At 34.6% G+C, this 26,178-nt stretch overlaps 2 protein-coding genes across 2 annotated transcripts; one reads left to right on the top strand and one right to left on the bottom strand.

The window, feature by feature from the left end:
- The first annotated feature begins 2,242 nt into the window (after positions 1 to 2,242).
- Positions 2,243 to 14,467, top strand: Pex23 (tectonin beta-propeller repeat-containing peroxin 23). Its single transcript, XM_077431610.1, has 18 exons — positions 2,243 to 3,084; positions 6,692 to 7,279; positions 7,358 to 7,485; positions 7,563 to 7,716; positions 7,855 to 8,027; positions 8,102 to 8,378; positions 8,457 to 8,616; positions 8,693 to 8,829; positions 8,903 to 9,114; positions 9,189 to 9,297; positions 9,374 to 9,520; positions 10,123 to 10,273; positions 10,347 to 10,546; positions 10,617 to 10,826; positions 10,905 to 11,003; positions 11,077 to 11,209; positions 12,836 to 13,012; positions 13,099 to 14,467. Exons 1-18 carry the CDS (start codon positions 2,431 to 2,433, stop codon positions 13,281 to 13,283), a joined length of 3,894 nt encoding a protein of 1,297 aa, XP_077287736.1. The 5' UTR covers positions 2,243 to 2,430; the 3' UTR covers positions 13,284 to 14,467.
- Positions 14,468 to 14,906: 439 nt separating this feature from the next.
- Positions 14,907 to 25,438, bottom strand: LOC143913691 (VPS35 endosomal protein-sorting factor-like). The gene is made up of 18 exons (XM_077433659.1): positions 25,360 to 25,438; positions 22,054 to 22,147; positions 21,866 to 21,982; positions 21,661 to 21,790; positions 21,437 to 21,591; positions 21,183 to 21,361; positions 20,362 to 20,710; positions 20,101 to 20,276; positions 19,917 to 20,017; positions 19,037 to 19,215; positions 18,658 to 18,804; positions 18,419 to 18,585; positions 18,184 to 18,346; positions 17,913 to 18,105; positions 17,616 to 17,755; positions 17,370 to 17,541; positions 15,765 to 16,033; positions 14,907 to 15,687 (listed from the first exon to the last, which is right to left on the bottom strand). The coding sequence occupies exons 1-18, from the start codon at positions 25,371 to 25,373 to the stop codon at positions 15,601 to 15,603; spliced, it is 2,832 nt and encodes a 943-aa protein (XP_077289785.1). The 5' UTR covers positions 25,374 to 25,438; the 3' UTR covers positions 14,907 to 15,600.
- Between the last annotated feature and the right edge of the window lie 740 nt (positions 25,439 to 26,178).

The following is a 26,178-nucleotide window of genomic DNA, read 5'->3' as shown; positions in this document are numbered from 1 at the left end:
AAAGAAAAACGTAACGTTTTCAAGTTCACTCATGAAAATAGTGTTTTTACCCCCAATCCCACATCTAGGACATTGTTCTTTCGATGACCAAACAATACTTAACATCCTTGTAGAAATACATCTGACAGTCACAAAAATAATAAAACATTAAAGACCTAGCTCATGCGGACTGCAGCTATACCTGCCAACCCGTTATTTCTCCGAATTATAGTTCGGGTGTGTTACAAGTTGTAACTTACAACAGCAATCCACAAGTATAGAACAAGACAAACTAAATGTATTTTAAAAAGTAAGATGTCGTGTTTCGTATTTTTTAAGGAATATAATTTTTTCAACTCTCGTTTCTTTCGGCCGCCTTTATATTTCGGTCGTCTGCGTGCGTTGCACACATTTGTACGGTAAACGGACTACTAGTCATATGTGAACCAGTCACAGGACAACCGGTCGCTCTAGATCGGTCACACGTGATCACCCGTCACACTAAAACTGGTCACAATCAATATACACTCGCCATTACAGATCGCTCCAATGCGACGAGTGTACGATAACGGTCAGATATACAATAATACTTATACAATCAGAATACATAGCATATAACAATTAATCAGTACAGAAATAATAATCATAGAGACATCTATGGATTATTTTTAGATTTTTGTATACAATTATTATTACAATTTTATACATATAATAAACACGAAATTATAGAGATGTCTATAGATTTCAGATTACTGTGCATAATTTTTACAAATTATACACACAGATTTTGTGACAACAGGAAATGATCTAATACCAATTTTCAGGAACCGTTTCAACAGTGATCATATAAAATTGGCAAACTCTGATAGAGAAACGATTGATTTGGAGTCACAAAACCCCCAAGCCTAACCAGCAGTTTAACGAGGACTCGAACCTTCGACCTCAGTGGTGCTAAATATATGCGCTACCATTGGTAGCGTTAACACTAGCGGTATCTACCGCGGTATTTGATAGATCTATCAAATACCGCGGTAGATACCGCTAGTGTTAACGTTACCATTAAGCCAAACTGCTGGCTATGTACTAACTTAGAGATGATAAGGTTTTGGTCAGAAGTTTTTTAAAACAATATTTCATTATTTTATTTTGACCTTTTAAATTATGTTTATTTTCTTGATATTTAATGTGTATAATAATTATAGTAATAATTTTGAACAAAATTCGACAACCAGAATACGTTAAGAACTTTTGTTTTGTGTAAGCTTCCCTACATTTACGCTCAATTTGTATCGAAAATGCTCTCATAACCGGTATGTGTGAACGGTTATGTATGCATTTTAAACGCATTTTAAGTCATTAACGCATGGCACACGCTCGCCTCGTCAAAAGGTCGACACGTGTTTCTATACACGTATCTGGGAAACAAAGGAAGAACACACTGAACCCATAAAAACCACGAACTACGTCCAGGCGTATGAACCCATAAAACATAACTAGGGCAGCGCGAGTACCAAGAACAAAAGATGTGCACACGACACACTTCAACCCAAAACGTTTATAAAGCAACGCAGCAACCTCCACCAGATCACTTCTCCGAAGAAACCTCTTCGTACATACAATAACCATTGTACCAATTGAACAAAAATAAACGATCCTCTTTTAAACTACACAACACGTGTTTCGTTAGACCGGGATACGGTCAACATACCTTCCCTGTCTTACACTGGTGACCCCTGTTCTATAACTGGCGATCTTACACTGGTGACCCCCTCAACGAACGTCGCAACTTCGCAACAGCCAGCACTATCTGTCTTACACTGGTGACCCCCTCACCTGTCTTACAATAGATAAAGTCATGGGTTGGTCACATCCGATTTTTTTGTATAAGGTAAGTGTGTATACTTGATGCGTCCATATAAACCTAACGCATAACAGCAGTCAAAATAAAAGGTAAACGGACTACTAGTCAAATGTGAACCAGTCACCTCGATCGGTCACACGTGATCACCCGTCACACTAAAACTGGTCAAGAGAAAACTGGTCATACCCTAAAATCGGTTAACCAGTTTTCTCGTGACCGATTTTAGGGTGTGACCAGTTTTCTCGTGACCAGTTTTAGTGTGATGGGTGATCACGTGTGACCTATCTAGAGCGACCGGTTGTCCTGTGACCGGTTCACATTTGACTAGTAATCACCGAACCAAAATAAAAAAAATACAAAATCAATTGATTCTGAACCAGACATTTTAAAGTTGGTACCTTTGTTAGCAAGTGTCTATTGACGTTTGAGTTGCGTCAGTTGACCGGTCGGTTGACCGCCGATCAGGTGGTCTGTGCGGGGCGATAGCAAGGGCACACGCCCCGCACCGCACCGCACCACACCGCAACGCACCTGTCACATTGGTGACAGTTTTCAACACCGCCTGTCATCGGCATCTGTCATTCGCCGAGATGCCGAGCTCTTTATTATTCGCGATCAACAACGAAGGGCGTGTATACGCTCTGTCAACTGCTGGTAGCGTTTGGCGCGAATTCATGTACCTGGGTTTGGAATTCAAACACCTGTCAGCAGTACCGCACTTCTTATGGGCAGTAGGTGGAGATCGTCAGGTGTATGTGCACCTTCACGGACTGGAACTACCAGTGAGGGTGCGCGAAGACGCCTATGAGAACGAGCGTTGGCTCCCATTGGAAGGATTCAGCGGCAGACTTTTACCCACCGATCGCTATCACTTCTCCACCAAAGATGGTACTCGCGATCGCGCCATCGATCGCATTCGACTGCCTTCCATGGCCTGGCAATGGGAAGGTGACTGGCAGCTCGAACTATCTCTCGACGGCCAACCTCTCGACCACGATGGATGGAGCTATGCAGTGGATTTTCCAGCTCAATTCGGGCCGACTAAGCAATGGAAGTCTTGCGTGAGGAGACGTAAATGGGTTCGATATCGTCGCTACAGCGCACTCAATTCTTGGTGTGCTATTGCCCCGCTGCACAAAGATCCCACGCAGGAGCCGTTCATTAACGTTTCAATTGGAGGAAATCAGATGCCGAACTCTCCACCTGGAAATTTGTCAGTTTGGGCAATAACAGCTCACGGGAGGGTATGTCGATTTTTGAATATGTATTGTAAAAAATAATATGTGAAAAGTGATGATAATTGTTCTAATGAAACTTTAAAGAAATGGTCCGCTCATTTTCATTAGCGAGTTATCGTGAACTGCAGGTCATGTGATACGTTAGTTAGTGAGATGTTTTGTTAAGCATACGTATATGTAACATGTGGATTATTCATATATTTTCTGCAAAGCGCAATTGAAATGATGAATCATTTTAAAGAACATACTCTTATCAATCATTTCATTTAGCGATATAATTAATAATCATATATATGTATATAATAGCGCTATTCTGTGTGGCTATGTAAGATAACGCTCGCCGTACTTAATAGTCATATAATTCGATTCGACATACGTATGTCACAATTAAAACACTGCCAACAAAACGTACGAATATAATACAAACATAATAACAGATCAACAAAATACTTCTATGTATATACTGTTTCCTCTAGGCAAGTCTCTGAGCATTTAGCGCCATCTATTGAAAATTTATTTAATTAATTTTTCTATTGGTGTTTTATATTGTTTATATGTATGTACATAGGTAGGTAGGTAGGTAGTTTTTACCATTTTTTTTCATATAAAACAATTAAATATAAATATTAAATTAAATATATTTAAAAGGTACAGTACATTCTCGATTATCCAGGCTAATGCTGGGGAGGAAGGGCACGGATAATCCGAATAATCAAATTTTGACTTGGTTTCGAATATAATATCATATTTACAACACACATTTTTGTTTCATAATGTTAACACTCAATATTTATTAAGAAAAACGCTCATAGTTGAGCAGATATGTGGCCGTTAGAAGTTAGTACTAGTGTTGCCAAAATATAAAAAAGTGTATACGAGTATAAAGACGTTTCATTGATTAGGGGGCAAAAATTTTGTAACCATACGTCTATCGTTTGTTTTCAATATGCTGTCGTTGGGATGAGAAGGAGCATTATCTAATAACAACGTTGCTTTCTGTGGCAATCCCTTATTTTATAAACAATCTTGCACCTCTGGAACCCATTTCTTTATGAACCAATCTTCAAAAATCTCCCTGTCCATCCATGGCCCCTTTTGACTATGTATATTAATCGACGGGAAGATTTTTCATTTCAGTTTCCTTAAAAGACCGAGGTTTCTATATTTTCCCAATCACCAAAAGTTTCATTCCCTGGGTTCCCGATGAGTTTCCGCAACACATGACAGTTATCCTTTCTTTGGACGATTTGTGTCCAGGAGTGGACTTTATTACTGTGACAAAAAAACGGGAACGGAAACGGAAAACACGGGAATGAGTGTCATTGCAACGCAATAATTTAAAATGTTTTCGCTGCCTGCGTTTTTCCGACAAATGTAAACGAGAACGGGAACAGGAATTGCATGCGTTATTATGGCATTGCAACGCATGCCGGGTTCAGCTAGTTACATATAAATCTTTTCCTATGATTCATACTTTTAAAATTGCTTTCCAACTCATCGTCATACGATTCATTCAATATGTTTTTGTTAGAAGGAACCTTAAAAGTATTTCACAAAACCTTACGTTTGATATACAATAGAATTGGGTTGACAAGGTTTAATTACAATAATTACAGTTGCAGTTAATAATTAACTCATACTTTGAATCTTACAGAATCCACAAACATCGCTGGCATATATGTACATACACATGATAGTTATTTTGGATTTCCAAAAATCTATATTTTTTATAAAAATCAATGTTTGTCTGTCTATAAGTCTATCTGTCACGTATGCGTTCCTATACCATTCAACCGATTGCGATGAAACTTACACGAGTTATTGTGTGTATGCCCGCGATGGTTTCTTAAAATAAAATCGCCCAAAAACGGGAACGGGAAAACAGGAATGAGTGGCATTGCAACGCAATAATTTCAAATGTGTTCACATCGTCATCTGCGTTGTTAGGGTAAAATAAACAAACAATTAAATAATTTCAAATGTATTCGCCACTCGCGTTTTTCCGACAAATAATCTTTACTATTATTTAATTTGATTATTAAGTATTAATTTGAAACTGAAACATTTACTTATCGAAACACATCGAAAAGCACGAGCCAAAACGCCGGATAAGTCAGATTACCACGACGTTAACTGGGAAACGGGAACGGGAATTGCATGCATTATTGTGGCATTGCAACGAATGCCGGGTTCAGCTAGTGCTTGAAAAAAAATTAAGATCTTTTAATCTCATCTACTGACGCTGAGCAACAAAAGATCACGTTTTCACTTATCGGAGCATTTTTTATTTCGCTAATTTTTCACTTCACCACTTTCATACGGTTCGTTTTCAATCTCTATATATATATATATATATATATATATATATATATATATATATATATATATATATATATATATATATTTTTTTTATCTGAATGCACTGATTCGAACGGTAAATGATCTCAAATTAAAATATGAAATGTTCTAGGTTCACCGCTTATCCTTCGTAAGCGAGAGTGAGCGAGTGAGATAGAGTGATGCGCTCTCCATTCTTCATCTCGCTCTTGCATCATCCATTTGTGTGCATTTTTAAACTCAATTTTGATTTTGATTTTTAAATGCTTTTTATTATTACGAAATTATGTTCACAATACATCTTATATCTATTTTAATAGCGACTGATCTACTGATCATTTTCTATTTTACAATTTAATTTAATTTGGTTAGTAATCATAGTATTATATTATTCTAATGTTAATCTACAGCATAATAGGAAAAATAGCTCAAAAACCAATATATAATCCTTATGTTCATAATACATCTAATTCATAATATTAATTAAAGACTCTCTAAAGTCGATGACCTAAAGCAGATTGTGTTTAGGTAATCTGTGTTTATACCTGAAGGGTATAGACATTTTGTTGTAATCACCGAGACTCTTCACAAGTGTGTTAGTATGGTTATTAGTGATTCTGTCATAGAATCACTGGTTAGTTTGTTAGTAATGTCTGTAACAAACGGAATATTATATATGACATGCAGTTTTTTCTAGTTAGTATATATGGGTGTATTATAAATTATTTTTAGGGATTTATTTTGTATTACTTGCAGCTTGGAAAAGTTAGTATTCGAGGCGTTATTCCATACAGGTGAAGCATAGATTTAAAATAATTTACTGCTTGCATTAGTACATTTCGATGAAACAAAAAATATTGACATAAAACACAATCAATATCAATCAATAGAAAATACTCGCTTCTGGCACAGCTACACTACATTTTGATTTAAATACTCAAAAGTTAAAAATCTCTAAAAATTGACCATCTTTTTAAACGATTATATCTCTTAAACGAGAGAAAGCTAACAAAAATCATTGTCATATTTGAATTCGGTGGATCCAACTTAGTTAAGATTGATAAGTTTCCGCTCCTGTAATTTTTTGTTGCTCAGTGTAATTAACATTATAGGATGTTTTATGACTATTCATTCCTTAAATATGTACATTCTTATTCCTTCTAGAAGGCCTTTATTACATGGAAAATTGTAATATAAATTATTATGCGGTAGCAATATTCGAAATTGAGTAAACTATTTTAGTAGGAATAAATTACTATTCAAATATCTTTTCCAGGTCATGTATAGAACTGGAACTAGTACTACAGCTCCGGAAGGATTGCGTTGGACCAATATAGCAGTACCACCTGGCTGTGAAGTTAAGCAAATATCCGTCGGTCCTACTGGACTGGTTTGGGCCTTACTTTGGACGGGACGTGCTCTAGTCAGAAAGGGAGTCACCAGAGATTGCGCAACAGGCGATTCTTGGTTGGAAATCAAAGCTCCGGAAGAGACCAAATTGCACGTGATTTCCGTTGGATACGATGCTGTGTGGAGCGTTAGCACCGATGGGCGAGTGTGGTTCAGGAAAGGCGTCAGTGGAGCCAATTCTGGTACTTGTGAGTCGGCAGCCATGGGCAAAGGCTGGTTGGAAATCAGTGGCAATATGGCGCATATATCTGTTGCAACGAACGAGCAAGTGTTTGGTGTTGGAGCCATGGATAGGTGCATATATTGGAGATGTGGAGTCACATCTAATGAGCTTAGCGGAAAAAACTGGCGGCTGATACAAGCACCTCTTCATTTGAGCAGGGCTTCCAGCAATGCTAGTCTGTTGAAAGGTGGCTCGCCGAGATCGAGTCGTCATCGGAGTTTGAACTCTTTGGTTTGTAAACATTTTAGTATGACGTTTGCTATATACTACATACATATATGTATATAAAACAATACTTTATTTTTATAGAATCGCCCATTGAGCACTCATGAGTCGGGAATTTTGCCAAGTTCTTGGGAGGAATCTTCCAGGTCTGCACCAGCTCCACGCACACTCCCACTCAGGCCATCTTTGTTGACGAATTCTACACCACCGATGTATATACGCTTTTAAATCTATGAGTGATATGTACGACATTGGTTTTTGTATTCACAAATTATTTGATTAAATCCAGGTCAGATTCAGACGATGCTTGTAGTGTGAAATCAAATCAAGCGATTTCTGAAGTGGTCGATAATTCGAAATACATTGATTTAACAGGGACAAGTTTTGAAACTACATTAAAAAATCCTAGGGCTTGGAGTCCTGTCAGGAGTGTTGGCTCTGTTGTAAGTAACTTTGTAGGCAAATTTTCTGTTTAATACTGAATTAATCAAAATCGGTTTTCTATCAAATTGACCGCCTTATTTAATTTAGTTCTATTAATGGTTTCCTACTTTTTAATATTGATAAAACAATATTTGAAGGTTGGAATGGAAGCACATCCCGAAACAGACAGTAGTGTATTTGATACAGATTCTGGATTATTTGGCGACGATGAAAGCGATCACGCTGCTCTGTATTGGGACGAGTGTGATGCAGTTTGGACTCTTGTAGAAGCTGGTGGATGTACTTTTGATCCAACACAGCTGCCTCATTGGTTCGTCAAAGTCCCGTTCGCATTTTTCATTTCACAAATGAATGCAATGTAATACATAGATTAAACTTTTGTAGGTTCGCAGACAGTCATACTGTACCTCAAGCGGAGCTCTCTCAGGCGTGGCGCCTTCAAATTCTCGATGATTTGAAAGCGAGGCTCCAAGGAAATGAATCTGATTTTAGTTCTTATGAAAAAGCCATCGATACAAAGAGCTGGGTTCGCACTGGTGAAGCTAGATGCTCTGGGGGCCCAGGTGGAGCGGCCGAAGATTGCATTTTAGCATTAGAATGCCATTCTGGTTCGAATGGAGGCACACTTACTATATTAAATCCTGATGGAGCTACAACAAAAGTAATTCAATTTTTATTTGCGTCATGAGCAATCTGTATTTATATATTAGTAACTGATGACACGTGGAAATATTTTCAGTGCACATTAATTTTGAGTGAGATCACTTGCGTGGTTAGTTGTTCTGAAGCGGGATGTCCTAGAATAGCTGTTTACGCACCGAGACGTTTCAAAACTCCGCTCAAACTACAATTCACCGCTGACACAGATCAAGAAGAATGGTTGTCAATATTAGTCGAAGGTTTGTTTATTTATTTACAGGTAGTATTTTTAGTATTGAAATATATACAGGTCTATAATGTGATGTGTTGAAACAGTTACATGCCAAGTTCATGGAGTCTTGGGTCGTCCTAGTGATCAAGCTTTATGGGGTAGCACTGCTGCTGGAGATGTTTTGGTTTGGGATCCAGCCGTTTGTGGAATGGATCGTCAAGATAATGGTCTTTATATTCAGGTAATTTTCATTGTCTAACTTACGTTTATACACGTGAAATAAACGCAAGTTATGAGCTGAATTTCAAATGCAGGAAATGGATGTCTTCGGAAAGGATACGTCTACGAATGGATTCTCGACAATATTGTATAATAATTTTTCTGCTGGAACAGAACTCGAGGTTTCTGGATGTATTCTAGATAATGCTGAAAGAATTTCGATTAATTTACAAGGGCACATTCGCATAAAGCAAAAACATAAGACTGAAAAAGACATTAGAGATATTGCGTTGCATTTTAATCCACGGTAAGTTGTTAAATTTAATATATGTTGAAAAATGTTTGAATATGTATACATATAATAATTTAATATTATTTTAGATTTCCTGAAGGTACAATAATTCGAAACACAATGCAAAATGGACAATGGGGAGAAGAAGAACGCTCCGGGGAAATTAATATAGCTCCTGGCCAAGAGTTTAACATCAAAGTAAACTATTCTAAAAATGTTTTCAAAATGCTTTTAGTCAGTCAGTATTACATTTTTTTTTTTGTTTTCATTTCAGATCATATCGACTCATGAAGGCTATAATATATTTTGTAATGGAAAAGACTTTGCTTTTTACAAACATCGAATAGAACCAGAAACTGTAGCTAGTTTACAAATTAGTGGACCATTACGTCTGTTCCGTGTTTCTTATAGATCTAAAAAGGTAAATCAGTATAACATTCACCAGTTTCATCATTCACAGCCATTCGCTATCCACTGGTTGAAAGCCTCTCCAACACGCTTCAATACGTCTATGTTTTAAGCAACTCATATCCATCTCATTCTACACATTTTTTTGATTTCATCAACCCATCTCCCCTGTGGCTTTACTCGTACCATTTTACATTCTTTTGGGTACCATTTGAGTCCTTCTTTCGTCTAGCTACGTGACTCGCCCATAACCATTTAAATTTCTTGACTCTCACCATACATCAACCACTTCTGTCATACTTCTAACCCACATATTCCGTTTTCTATCTCTCCTCGTTATGCCAAGTATACAGCGTTCTATACTTCTTTGAGTGTGCTGCACTTTATGCAGCATTCTGGCACGTCATCACTGGCAAAACACATTGATGGCAGATCTTTTTCTTCAGGCACAGTGGCATTTTAAATTTGAATACGGCATTGATTCGCCCAAATGCATTTCATCCTAATTTCATACGTCTCATTATTTCTTTATTACCGGACATGTCAACGATTTGGCTTACATATGTAGATAAACTCACAGAATTCATTTTATTCAATGTATTATTTATTTTTTAGATTATATTTGGAATTGAAGACATGGTTTGGCGTTGTATGGGAGGTCATCTACGAAGAGTCGAAACGTGCAGTAAAGGCATAGTTTGGGGTATTTCTCACGAATATACACCTTGGTTGTACACCGGTGGTTGGGGTGGTCCTATACTAAAAGGTATCATTATATTGTTGATATTAAATGTTATTAAAATGCTATAAGGTTAGATTAAATTTTAAATATAATTCAGGATTAGACAAAAATAATGATATGATACACTCTATGACGGACACGCAAAATTATTATGTGTATGAAAATCAAAGATGGAATCCACTGACTGGCTATACTGGCTCCGGACTGCCTACGGACCGTTACATGTGGAGTGATTCTACTGGAAAACACAAAAGAACACGTGAACTAACCAAACTTTTGAATAGACATTGGCATTGGGTAAATTGTTGGGTATATTTTTGTTGCTATTTCTCTGTTGATTCTTCTTTACCGTTCTTTATGTTTGTAGATATCCGATTGGCTCGTTGATTTTCACCCACCGGGAGGCGTAGACCGTGATGGTTGGCAGTACGCTACTGATTTTCCGTCAGTGTATCATGGAAAAAAATTATTTACCGATTGTGTTCGCAGAAGAAGGTGGTATAGACGCGCTCAACTAAATACGTCCGGTCCTTGGCACGAATTAGGCAACACCAAAATTATCGACGTATCCTTATGGGTATGATATATTTTACACTAGGTTTAAATCTTTAAGTTTAAGATTTGTATTAAAAATTTATTTGAAATAATTTTTCAGTCAAGCGATGAACTTTCTGACGTATCCATAGCTGTTTGGGCTATAGCCGTTAATGGTGATGCACTTTTCAGAACTGGTGTTACCAAAGATTGTCCTGCTGTGAGTTTTTATCCGATGTATTTTATATTCAGCTATTTAATAGTTTAAATTTAAAATATTTTTTTTTTATCAGGGTTTATCATGGGAGCATGTAACATGCGTTCAACCTTTATGCGGAATCAGTATTGGCAGAGCAGGAGTTTGGGCCGTTGGTCGTAAAGGCGAATCCTATTGGCGTATGGGAATCACACTCAGTAATCCTTTAGGTAAATTTAAATAAAAAATTCATACATTTTATTTATATTCAACCCAATCTTATACTTATTCTAGTTTGTTCGACAATGGTATGAAAAAATCTATTGAAATGATCTCGATTTTGAAAAACTTTCTTTGTTGTATTGTTGCCTAGGAATTGTACCTTATAAATTAAATAATAATAATTAGCTGGCAACTGCACGTAAACAGCAGTACGAAAAATAATCTATAGTACATTCTAAATGGACACATTCAAATGTTCTATAATGTGTACTTACATACGTGGCGTTTCCGAAACAGCAACAACTGACGCGATCTGTTCATATTATACAGCAGTACATGTCACCGAAACGTATCGTGCAGAACCGGTTTTCTTTGGCCACTGGAAATGTTCATGTATGACGTGATGTCATAGTGGTGAGTGCACCAGTACTAACGAAAGTGCCGCCAATGCGCATATGAATATTTTCGGAAACTTCATATTGTGACAATATTGATACGACGCGAGCAATATTGCGCCCTATCGTCGCGCTCTAATTTATAAGGGTCGAAACTCTAATTTATAAGGGCTGAAGTTTATGTGTATTTAAATTTTAAAGTTGTAACGCATTAGGAATTCCTGTAATGCTACAATGGTCCAAACTTTAAATAAAATAAATAAATAAATGACGCCAGTGGCGCGCGGTTGTTTTTTTTTTAGTCGACTCGGACGAAAAAGTCGCGCCTATAACCCACTAATAAAAGTAGTCTTTTCTATGCAGTGCTGTGCCGAGTTGTTGACGTGCAGTGTTGGGTAATATAAACGGACCTAAAGTTTTGCATTATGAGATAATGTGAAAAAAGTTACTGTTATAATTAATTATTTGTGAATTCATCCTCATTGTGTAATCGATTTATGCCAAGAGGGCTAGGAGATTGGGTACACGTGGTTTTTTTTTTCTTAGAAAAACCATCAGTGTTCAAAGCAAGAGGGTAAAAAGAGCTTGTAACAACATGTTCTTTCTAAGAAATTAACAATAGAGTGTGTAGTGGAAACCTCTTGTAGCTGATCTCTTTTTTTTTGTACTGTTCATCTATGTGCAAGGTCTGTTACTGAGAGTTGGCGCGTTCTTGTACTCACACAGAAGCGCGCGAAAGGGACAGGGCGTCCTTTTATCATTGAATGCAGTGTGACAGCATGCTATACACCTCTTCACTGACACAACACAAGTGAATTTGTTCACGCCAACTCTCGGTAACATTGCTATAACACGTGAGGCTAAGAAGGGGTGGCGAGCCGGTGCAATTGATAACCAGGTGTCATCACGTCGATCTTATAGTCGATCCTGATGAAATTTGAATTTCGTTAATGATTAAATTCCTTAAGTATTATGTCGGAGACATTTTCTTACTTTAATTCGATCTATCCCCCATATGTCAGTATAATATCAAAGCGATCGGAAGTGTGGTTCAAAATCAGCTCACAAATATTGCACATGTACACAGCCAGTGAAACTAATAAAAAGGTTGTAGTAAAAATGAATGATTTTATTATGATCATGCACTCAAAACAAAAATAAAAGCTCTTCACACATATGTACATACGCTTTTCCTCACCTGATTTTTTATGGGAAACAATATGTGTTTAATGTGTTCAGGTACTCTTTGGCATGTCGTCGAGTCTACTCCTGGAATGGGTAGTTTAAAGCAGCTTTCTGTGGGAATACGAGATGTTTGGGCTGTTGATAGCTATGGAAAAATCGCCGTTCGCCGAGATGTGACTGCCGCCATGCCTGAAGGCAATCATTGGCTCGTACTCGGCAGTGATGCACCAGGTCAGTTATTATGTGAATAATGGCACTACAGTCGTATCAGACCGTCTTTCTAATACGAATATATGTACATTCTTTTGGTGTTGCAGATGGTAGTGGAGGATTTCGTCACGTATCTGTCGGCGAGGGTGGAGTATGGGCTGTTAGTAGTGGTGGTACTTTGTGTCGTCGTGCTGGTCTTTCCGACACTGCCGATACTGGATCCGGTTGGCACATGGGTGTTACGGCAGCTTGGCTTCATATATCTGCCCGCGGTAATAACTATTTCAGTTGAAGAGTCATTCTAAATTTTCTGCATGCCATATGTATTTACGTATAATACTTATGATTAATGAAAAAAAAAAAATGTGACCATTTAGGCACATTTCATACACTCGTCAAGTTTCACTTTTTGTAATAAGAGTTTCTAATATTTTAATATTATGATCTACTTATACATATGTATTACTTATTAAATAATCATGAAGTAATGCTTTATTTGTGGTACAGCTTTTACTTAAATAATTGAAATATTATTTGATTGATTTAAATATCGAAAGTGGGATGATATTTATTGAAGGAAATTATTTATATACCAATGGGTATTAGTGTTGAATATATTTGTACGAATGTTATTGAAAACTAATGTAATATTGGAGCGTGCTTATGTTCTTTTTAAATTAAAAGTATTAGCTTTTATAATATGGATGTTTTTGCTAATACAAATGTGTACCATATTTTTCACTTGTGATGTATTCAATATTAATTTTAACCCATTTTAACCAAAGTATTATATTATCATATATTTAAATCGTATCGTATTACATTTTAGGACCTTTTGAAATCGAATCTGTTTATAAATGTGCCTAAAACGTAGATACACACAATCCATGAAGTTATATTTTTCGTAAATTAACATGTAACGAATAAAAAGTTATATTTTATAACATAGTCTCTTGCTTCGTATTATTCTAATCTACGAATGTGTTCTGATACTTTTTTTGGATAAATAAGTATAATATACATATACATTTTTTAATAGAATAGATTAAAATAAGGCTGTTGATGTATGTATAGCTATTTAATATTGTTTGTCTACAATACTGCTTATTCGAAACACTCCAGATTTGACCAGAAAGTTCGAAATTTCTATATATTATGTATATGTATGTGCATAATTGGCGAAATTTGATATTACATATAAATTTATTTGTTTTTGATCTCTCGATAAAACGCCCGCAAAGCTTTATTTTATTTATAAGATGTACCTTTTGTATGTAGTTTTTCAATATTTATTTTTGTATAGTTAATTTATATTATGTATAAAATATACATATTTTTTTTTTTAATTGGTGGCTGAATATTCAATTTTTTTCAAATTATATGTGTATTATTTTTATATTACACAAATTCAGCTATTCGTCATTTGATTGTGATTTAATGTAAATTTTTTGTTTAAAATATACAAAATTTGATTTTTAGTCTGCGTTTTATTTTCTTCAAAGCTGTTTGCAATATGTGTGTGTATTATACAGGTGAACACAAGGAGCATTGTCATTTTCGAAGAGATTCGTAGCCATTTCCCTCCTAGTGGATCGCCATTTTGTATTCGCTAGCGATAGAACAGTGATTCATTATCAAATGGGTTGAGAAATTGCAAACCACGAGTAATATAATGAAGAATACACCACCAGGCGCTCCACGAACAGTACGAATAGAAGATGCTCATGATTGAAAACTGAATACGAAGCGTAAATGGCATATTCTCTCTAACGAATTACAGTATTTTATAATTTTTTTGAAAAATTAACTTTATTTTCCTTTTTTAAAAATGAAAATGCTTCTCGTGATCACCTGTATAGCATAATAAGGTCTTGCAATGTTTTAAAATTGACAAACAAATGAATAAAACAAGTATGTATACTATTTTAAAGTATATTTTGATATATTTAAATATTCATCCTGTAATAGAAAATGTATATTTAAAATTAGATCATAAGTTTATTTGTACAAATTTTGATGTTACATATTCCAAGTTAACACTTGCCACGCAATATTAAAAAAAATCTAAAAATCGCTAGCCACTGTGCTGGACTCCAAGCGTCCAGTTATAAATGTGTGTTTTAAGTTAAAACAGTGCAAAATTTGCGAGGTTAATTATTATAATTAGCTATAAAAATCATTTTATCTAGTATTATACGTAGAATAATATAAAATAAGTGCAAGATAGAAAAAAAATGACGGCTGAAACACAGCCGTCATTCCAAGACAGATATCATTCAGTATATTTGGAGATATAAATATAAAATATAAGTCTTGTTCACTCGCTATCCATCACAGTGAGGCAAGTGTTAAAATACAATAGTTACGCTAATATCACATGCATACGAATTCCTTTACATCTACAGATATACATATTATATTATGTAGTTAATCATAAGCGTTATAAAAGTGAAATATATTAAAAAAAAATTAAGATATATAATATATAGTAAAAGTATAATCAGAAAATTGATGTTGCGACACCCTGTAGTACATGGAAAGTACACGCACAAATCCTTTACATCCCGAGCACGTGAAGTATCACAGAACTATTTGCTACATGATATAGGCTATGCAGTGGATTTTATTTTGGTCAAAAGGGAAAGATTGGTACCATTTATGCCGGCGTTAAATTCTAGCGATGTTATCAATTTGTTCTAAAATATAGAATGCAAATCATCAAACACGTTACGTATTATAAGCGTGCTACGCACGTACACATCATCGTACTTACGGATACTTTAAGGTCGACACAATTTTTATGTTTGTGCGCCAAATTCCACAAATTGACTGCCAAAACTTCGATTTCCTTTACGCTCAGGTCAGCTCTCTTCACGATCCTCCAAAAAAGCTCCAATGCCAGCGACGATTGCTTATGATTTTCATTATTTTCACCAAGCATACGCAGAATCGACAAGATTTCATCTACTATTGACGAACACATGGCATTCACTTCGGCTATGAAATTTTCATTAAATACCAATATATTGTCGTTCGCCAATGCTAAAATATATAATTTATGCACTATGATATAAAGATATTTTAAATTAATATATATACAAAGTGGGACGGAAACAATTAAACCATGGATTTCCAGATTATGGGTCGTGAATAAGGATTCTGATACCAGTACTAGCGGTTTTTGGTCAAATGTCGAACTTCGGTACTACCAGTAGTTCCGTAATATAATAATTTCAATTTTATGTTAGTTGAATGGTTTTGAATTTAGAAGAAAATGTTATATCGGCTAGTTTGTAACCAAAGAATGAGTCAAAATTCAACATCCTTTTGATCTGTCATTCAAAGGAGCCGTTGAGTGGATTATAAATTTTAAAACAAAGATTAAGTATGTCGAAAATATCGTATACCTGAGACTGAATACATACATATATTGAATTATAATAAATTGACTGTTAACAATAAGAAGCCTCGTAACTTATTTTATTCACTCAACAATTATTTGAATACATCTATTATCTAATATATACATAATTTCGAAAGAGACTGTATGTATGTAAGGTTTGGGTGGTAGAATCAAGACAAAGCTCGTATATATGTATATGTATATATTGTTTGTTATCGACATTCCCTCTTGGAAAATACACGAGAATTTAGCACCATCTATTGAAAATTAATTTAATTTTGATAAATTAATTTAATTTAATTAAAATTAATTAATTTTTCTATTGGTGTTTTACATTGTTTATATATTATATATGTAGGTAGGTAGGTAGTTTTTACTCAATACACCTGATGAAAATCGCTAGTAATATAATATATGTATAATTTCGAAAGAGACTGTATGTTTGTAAGGTTTAGGTGGTAAAATCAAGAAAAAACTTTTATATATATTGTTTGCTATCAATATTTCCTCTTGGAAAATAGTGCCACGAGCATAGATCGCCATCTACTGAAAATTAATTTTTCTATTGCTGTTTTATATTGTTTATATGTAGTTAGGTAGGTAGTTTTTACTTCTAATACACCCGGTGAAATTTTCATCGGGACTATCACTAGTATACATACATATACTATTTAAAAGCTAAAACCATCCCTTCCACACAAAAATTAATTAAGAGATACTCGTTAATCGGTGTAGAAAGACTCGACATATTGTTTTGTAATTAAATAAATCAATACCGGTACCACCGATAGTGGATTTAATTTGTTGGTCATACCGTTAGTGACAAATGTCCGTATTTTTGGAATACCTAGTCGTGGCCCATATTTAATATGATTTTATTTAGGTAGTGAATATAAACTTCCGCATTAAATCAATCACCAAACGGTTTTCAACCCACTTGTATAATATTCATATATATAATACATAATACAATACCTTCACCAGCATGATACAAATAATCTTCTTGAGCCATATTTGCCAATAAATCAATCGCTTTGAGCAGCAGAATATATCGTGAAGGAGTCGTCGGTTCCCATGATAAATGATTCATGATAACCTTCAATACGACTTTGAACATATTAAGAAAACTACCGTTTTGTTGCCGATCCTATTCAATACTATACATTAGATTTGGCATTGAAAACATACATATATACACATTAAAAATGAGCGACATCTTACCGGCAACATTAAAATCGTAGACATAAAATTGCTAATATATGACACTTTGAAAGCATCGGTCGAACGGAGTTGACCGTCGATCGTATGCTTTGGAGGTATTTTAACCGAAGCCATCAGAGCCGCCTTCAAACAATCCTCGGCTGTGAATAAATAGTGCATTACAAATTAGGCAATGTGTACGATGGATAAGATACTGTAGGGGTCCTACAAAATGGTCGAGTTTGGGTCACCATTGTATGAGTTGAAAGCGATTTGACCATATTGGTGGCTACTACTTTACTTCCTTATCCATAATACCTTGTAAAAAGCAGTGATTGATGAGAGCGACTTGAGCTGATAATAGATAGAGCTGTAGTTTTGTAAATGGACAGATTACAGAAGGCACTGTTACGCAGCAGTACGCCGAGCAGCATTGGATGAAGTTGCCGACTTTGCGCGAATCTTTTCCCACAACTAAGTTGCGAATGTTCATTGATAGGTTGTTAACTAGCTGCAATTATATTTGAAATGTTTGACAAAAATTTAAAAGAAGAGTTAAACATTCATTTTCAATCAATGTAATATGTACCTGGATCAAAATAACATAGATAGAATCCAGTTTGAAGAATGAAGCTCTAACTTCAGTATAAAATTTAAGTTGTTTTTGAAAATCTTTACCATACGATACGCTTTTGATAAACCGACATACAAGTTCACTCACATTTTTCAATTCATCGTCGACTGTAAACGAACTAAAAACATACAAATTATATAAATCAACAATACTTTTACACTAATACATAATTAGACAAAAAAATATTAACTTTATAGATTCATGCAGCAGTAAACAAATTTGCATTTGATTGCTGATCAAAACCTCATCGCTTATCATGTAACTTTGTTGGCTTTGATACGCCGACAGAAGAGATTTGCAAACATCCATTAAATACGGCCCAGCGTCGAATAGTTCTAGTGTCGGTAAAAGATTATCCTACAAATGAATTCCTACGTTTAAATATAATTTCAAATCAATGAATATTATCTAAATATGAGATTTTATAACCTGAGTGAACAACTCTTCCATATCGGGTGTGAACAGAGCAATTTTTTTCAATATTGCTTGTAAATGCGTGTAATATTCGCTGAGCGGTTCTTCTGATTTGACGATGCAAGCGCAAATATCACCCAATAACCAGTCAATTTGTTTAACCTATAATGAATAATCTTACAATATAATAAAAAATGTATTTTAATACATTATGTACAGTGGATTGCACTTAATCAGGATACATCAGGCCAAATCACTTAGTTCCAAATACCTGGCTGATTTTAATAAGGGTTTTCGTTTCTTGGGATTTATCCTAAATAGCCGGCTGAACCTATTGACTGGCGTCCCAATTAAGTGGAATCCACTGTATGTATACTATTTTTAAAATACGTACTGAAAAATTCATTGCTGTAAATTGAACCCAAGGTTCAGCACATGTTAAATAAAGTTTAAGTTGTTTGAAGTTCCTAATAATTTTCCATACAGTTGACAACAGTTTCCTATCGTCAGCAGATCTCCCGCCAGAACAAATCTTTTGACCAAGAGTTATTATCATATCGCTTACGATAACATCTAATAAAGAAAAGTATATGAAATAATTTGATGGTGAGTTCAGGTTCCTATGAGATGAGAGGTAATAATGCATGTTAATTAGGGAGTCCATTTCCAGTAAATGTCCCGAGAAATAGCTCGGTATATTATTATTTTTACTGGTAAATCATAAAAACATATTCGCTCTCCTTTATTTTATCTTCTAGCAATACTGGTGTCCAACCCAGTGCTTCATCCAGGAGAAAAATAATTAATAATGAAAATAATATCAGAAGTTATAGAACGTATTTACAAGGAAGATGTAGTAAATCTATCTATTTCAGATTCCGATGATGGTATTGCAGTAGTTCAATCTACGACTAAATGTGTATTATCAGTAGAAGAAAGTCTTCAGTTAGTTATTATAAATAAAACTGAAGTCAGTTTGGGAAAGGAACAAACCTAGAAGAAAAAAAATCGTATGAAAGGGAATTACTATTTTGATGAAATTAAATAAAACTGCAAAAATTACTTGAAAAAGTAAATCACAACTATCGGATGATACATTATGTTATCTCCGCTGTTATTTTCTTAAACGACAAATAAAAAAAGTTATATTATGTTAGTAAAAAGAATTCATTACCACTCATAACTTTTTTTTGGGCAATATATCTTAATGTATAATATATACCGGATTACCGGTACATTGGACTCCCTAGTTGTTGATAAAATGTATGAAATACCTTCGGCTTTTGATTTACATATGAGATCTAAGAATTCAATCGCTCGACATGTTATGAAGTCCGGTTTAAAAGATGACATTATCGATCTCAACAGAAGATCACTGTAAAAACAATTTTATATATAAAATAAAAATTCATATATAATATATACATATGTACATATAGTGAATAATAATGTGAATACCTGTTTTCAGTATTTTTACATTCATCTATCAATTTATCTAAGACAGAATTTGAAACATTGGACCATTCCACAAGGCCATACAACAACCACTCCAAAGCAGGGCTATACAAGCTGATATATTTACTCATATCAATGCGTTGCACTAATAACTCAGTAGTAATATTTTTTCCAAACACCTAAAACATATTTTTCATTAAAAGTTAACTGCATATGTATAAAATATATCTTGATAAAAATGAAAATCATTTTAAATTAACACACTTGAGGATATGTTAGTAAGAAGTCGTTCAAATTGTGCAAGAAAAATTCTTTATTAGCTGCATGGATGCTAAGTCCCACTCGACACAGATAAAATCGAGCATAGATGGAAACGAGGGGATGACCGATCCCACGGATCATCGAAGTGATTCTCAACAGTGCAGATCCAAACTCGTGACGAGTCAGAAAGCTGTAGCATTTAAGAAAGGACATTTCTATATAAAGTCGAGGCACAAGCTCCCGTATCGATGCCATTTTGTATAGCCAATTTTGGCAAGTTTCTTTGGCCGCCTCAGGTACCATATCAGGAGTGAAATTTTCAGGAAGCGATGTGACTTTATTTGTTCCCGGGCTGAAATAAATGATTTACTTAAGGATATAATTTAAAGGGGTGCACCTCACGGGATCGAATTAGAAATGCACGAAAAACCAAATATCGGAAGGCAAAGATCGAAAATCGAAAGATCAAAAAAAAGGGTGCATGGTAAACGGTACATACTCACTTAATTTGCGCGAGCAGGATACAACAGGAACAAGAGGAAGAGGTTTTTCCTCCTGTATTCTGCGCGCGCACATTAATACGGGAGGAAAAGCCTGTTCCTCTTGTTCCTGTTGTATCCTACTCGCGCATTTAAGTGAGGATTTTCGTGAGTATGTACCGTTTACCATGCACCCTTTTTTTTTGATCTTTCGACTTAAGATCTTTCGATTTACGATCTTTGCCTTCTGATATTTGGTTTTTTGTGCATTTCTAATTCGATCCCATGGGGTAGACCCAATTTAAAGATCCTTAAAAACAACAAGTTAATCTTCCATATACATACTCGAAGTATTCAGCCTTGTTTCTCAACCTATCATAAACCAATTTTCCAAATATGTCTAGTATATCAGTGATGAGGACGAATTTACTCGGATAAAATTGAATAACGGACGTATCGACTAATAGTTTTGAACATTGGATTGCAATCTTCAATGCTTTGACCCTTTGTTCCGTATTCCAAGCCTGAAATTGAATACGTTGATTACGCAAAATATAAATTCATGTTGTATTTTGAACAAGAAAAAAAATAAAACGTACATGAACAAGTTCACGGTTGAGCATGTCAATACGTGAAACATATTCTTGTTGAGATAAATTCAACATTTGACGTACGGAACTCTCTTCAAAGTCGTCCAATTGCTCAAGACGGGTTTTAACTTGATCTACGACGTACGTCTGTGTTTTCATAATAACTAAAATAAACCAATCAATGAAATTTTCACACAGGAATAACTTATCTTATTCAATATCTAATTACCAACCTTTTTCACCTCCAGGTAAAAAACTGGAAATAATCGACAACTTTTCAGCTGTAGTATATCGAGCGAGTATAGCATTTCTACGTGAATGCCAATATTCTAGCCACTCGTTATCTTTTGATTTCAGATTGGTCTGAAATTTATATTCAATTTAAAAAAATAGAAGAGTCTTGTAAAAATAAAAATATGTGAGAAAGATGCAACATACATTTTGAGATGAGTTAAAATACAAATCATCATTGTATATAGAAAGGGGATCGAACCCGTCGAGGGCCATAGAAAGCGGATCAGATGGAACATTTTTGTTGTGCATTGGTCTCGATACCTATATAAAAAAATGAGGATTAAATTATACATAGAAATATCATGTTTTTTGACAATATCCAAATATTTTACAGATTTATCGGCAGGTCTCTTCAAGGGGTGGTCTTCTATGGGTGTTCTTTTGCAAGGTTTTCTCAGTTGCTTGCCATCGTGTATAAAACATTTCCTGTAAATTATAACGTGTACGGTATACTATTATTTGTCGAGGCTATAAATGGTTTTAATATATATATATTAGCAAGATTTAATATTATTCAAATTTATAAGTTTGAATTTACATTGTACAAAAAATGTTTATGAAGTCTCGATAGTCAAAAAGTTACTTATTTTATTTTATTTTATTTTAAAAAATCAATACCACAGAGACTTGACAGGTTGCCCCAAAGCGTCAATGTGATTTTAATACAAATAATAAAAATCATAAAAATTACAAAAAAAACATCATAAAAAAAAATAATAAAAATCATAAATAAAAAAAAAAAACATAAGAAAATAATAAAAATCATAAATAAAAAAAAACATCATAAAAAAATAATAAAAATCAAGTAAAAAATATGTACACAAAATAAAAACAAAGAAATAAGATTGAAAAATTTATATCGTGCTATTTAGGATGTGTTCCACCAACTCAACATAACTGGCATCGAATAGGTCCAAGTATTGTGCCAGTAAGTTAAGGAGTCGAACAGCTCTCGAGAGGGGGGAGTTCATGAGCACGTTTGATTTAGCCCTAATTGGTAAAAATATATCATGTTTTCTTAAAACTCTACGATTTTCCGGGGCCCAGAATTTTAGTTTCTCCAGGATAGTGGGATTGTGAATCTCTCCTCTAAGTAATTTTACGAAATGTTTCCCAAGAAATAAATCTCTTCTCTTTGCCAGGGAATTGAAACCCAAAGATCCCAAGACAAAGGCACTAGGGAACAGATATGGATAAAATCCAAATGTTTTCAGATATAAAAATCTAAGGAATTTCCTTTGGACTCGTTCCAACATTAGAGAGTAACGAAGTTGATAGGGAGACCATATAATGGAGCCAAACTCGAGCACACTGCGAACTAATGTACAATATAAGAGACGAATGGCAGTGAGCCCTAGTTCAGACGAATTACGGATTACGAATCCAAGGATTTTTGTTGCCCTATCACAGATATTCTCAATGTGAATGTTGAAACTCCAACTATTTTCGAAGACTATTCCCAGATCAGATATAAATAATTCTCTCTGAAGAAGAGAATCATGAAATTTATACGGATATTTAATAGGAGAACGAGAACGAGAGTAAAAATGACCCGACACTTTAGGATATTGAAGGGAAGTTTATTAACATTAGCCCATTCATAAATAGAATTCAAATCCTCTTGCAAATAAAGAGCGTCAGGTAAATCAATTATTCTCTTATAGATTTTTAAGTCATCCGCATATAATAAAAATTTAGAATGGTGAATAGAAGATTGAATATCGTTGATAAATATTAGGAATAATAAAGGGCCAAGATTTGATCCTTGGGGAATCCCAGAAGTGGCAACATACTCATAAGAAAAGCAACTCCCAAACTTAACGAATTGACGTCGATCCTGTAAATAAGAAATAAAAAGACCAACAAGATTATAAGTAAATCCAATAAAACTTAATTTACTAACCAAAATTTTATGATCAACTTTATCAAACGCCTTCTCAAAATCAGTATATATTACATCCATTTGATTATTACAATCCAAAGTGCTGGTTATGTCATTAGAGAAACATAACAAGTTGGTAATAGCTGATCTGGCCGGACGAAAGCCATGCTGCTGATCAATGAGCATACTTTGAAAGTGATTAAAAATGTATCTGTGTAATATTACCTCAAACATTTTGGCTGGCGCTGACAAGATAGTTATTGGTCTGTAGTTCCTTACACAAGATTTATCGTCCTTCTTATGAATAGGAGTTACTTTAGAGCATTTCCATAAATTGGGGAATGAAGAGTTCCTTAGAATTAAATTAAAAATGAATTTTAAAGGTTCTAAGAGACTAACCTCACATCCTTTTAGGATGTAATTAGGGATGGAGTCAGGACCGGAAGAATAAATATTTTTTAACTTTAGAAAGCCATATTTCAGATCGGAAGAGTCAAGATGATTAATCGCTAAAGTGGGGAAAGTAAATTCCGAGTCATTGGTAGGTTCCATGGAATCAGTAGGATTATTGAAAACTGATTTAAAAAAGTCGGCAAATCCATTAGCAATGTTTTGATCACCCTCTAACAATCCAGAATCATTGTACATAATGGTCGACTTTACACGATTTACACGTTTAGAATTGATGAAGTTCCAGAATTTCTTAGGGTTTTTAACTATGGAACTTTCACAATCAGCTACATAAACATTATATGCATTATTAATTAATTTCTTAATTTCCGTACGTAAAATACGGAAATTATTTAAGATAAGAGGATTGCTCGATTTCTTCCAGAGTTTATGTGTTTGATATTTACTTTTTAAGAGATTAATAATTTCTTTAGTAAACCAAGGCGGATAAATCCTTTTACTCGTCACTAATCCTTTCAACCGAAAACAATCATTAAAAATAGAATATATAATGTCATAGAAATTAGAGAGGGCCAAATTAACATCTTTGCACTCATAAACTCGCTCCCATTGACAATTACAAAGAATATCATTTAAATATTTGAAATCAACATTTGTAAATAACCATCCATTTAGGACAGAGGTATTAAGACAGTTATTTATTAAACGAAGTGAGGAATAAGTTATAGTTAATTTTAAATGAATATCAAGAGCAGGATGATAGCTGTCTTCAGGAACCAAGGAATCAACTGAATTTGAAATAATAATATTCTGACAATCTAAATTTGTTAATAGAAAATCCAACATGGAATTATTAAAATAGTTTCGAATAGTATTAATTTGTTTTAAGTTGAATAAAGATATAAAAAAATTAAGGTCATCAGGAAAACAGTTAGAAGAATTCAGATTAAAATCTCCAGATATAAAAATGCGACCATTACTAAAATGTGAATAATTAGATATAATTAAATCAAAAAATCGCTTATAAATATTTGGTGGAGATCTTGGTGGAAAATAAATAGTACATATGTATATAAAAAAAGGAATGTTAACAAATCTTAGTTTTAGCCATACACATTCATGAATGTCCTCAAGATGACTAAGTCTTTTATGTGGGTTGAATATTTTTTGAGGAATTATATGCAATTTAAATTTAAAAAAAAACTAGTATTAAAACTATTGATGTTGTTTTGACATGTGTCAAGTGAAACCGATAAACAAGTGATATATTGAAAAAATAAATACGTTAATTAAGTAAATACACTGTAAAATAATACTAAATACGTAAAAAACGTTGGAATATTACCAATTAGTAGGCATCTTGATTATAAATATGACATTACAAGTTTATGTGTCAAACGAGACCGGCCGATCGAACTGTCATTGAACTTTAATATAAACTTTATGCCAGTACCATTTAAATTCAGTAAACAACGAACGAACGTGACAACGAAGTCCGAATGAGGCTGTTTGGGTGAAGTGAAACTTATCTTTGTCGAAAAACGTGTCTCGCACTTGAATTGAATTGAATTGATACGGCGGAGAATAAAGGTAAACTCGAGTAAAATCAGTGTTCGAAGGATAATGACACTTTTCCAGAACGAATTCAAACTGTATGTCGAGTTGCATCAAATATGCTTTAGACAGGGAATAGGTATATTGACCGTGTCCCGGCCTATAGAAATTCAGTTGTGTTTTGAAGAGAATCTTTGTTGCTCAGTTAATATAGATGTGTTTGTATGTACAGCGATAGAGGTAATTGCTCTACATCGGAGGAGTGAGCAGGCTGAGCTCCCGAAGCTCACTGACGTTAGGTGCTGGTACGCCGGTTTATCTGTTTCAGTTGGATACGTGGTCGTGTGCAGTTGTCCTTGTCTAGGGGTCGTGGAGTGTTTGCATTCCGAGTATTTTCCGCTTGAATAGAAGCGCATTCTAGTGAGGTGCGGGGATCTGTATATGTACGGGGATCATACTATCTCAGGATAGTACGCGATGTGATATATATATTCCTACAATGCTGTACAGACGCCAGGGGTTCTCAATCAAGATGCCACCTGATGTCGTGATGTTTGTATAGTTCGTGGTAAAGCGTGGGCGAATGGCTTTCCTCACGGTGTCTTTCTTC

This window comes from Arctopsyche grandis, chromosome 1 (genome assembly GCF_051622035.1).
Source record: "Arctopsyche grandis isolate Sample6627 chromosome 1, ASM5162203v2, whole genome shotgun sequence".
Classification (NCBI taxonomy): Eukaryota; Metazoa; Arthropoda; class Insecta; order Trichoptera; family Hydropsychidae; genus Arctopsyche; species Arctopsyche grandis.
The sequence above is the reverse complement of the archived record's forward strand: the minus strand, read 5'-3'. Positions and strand labels throughout refer to the sequence as shown.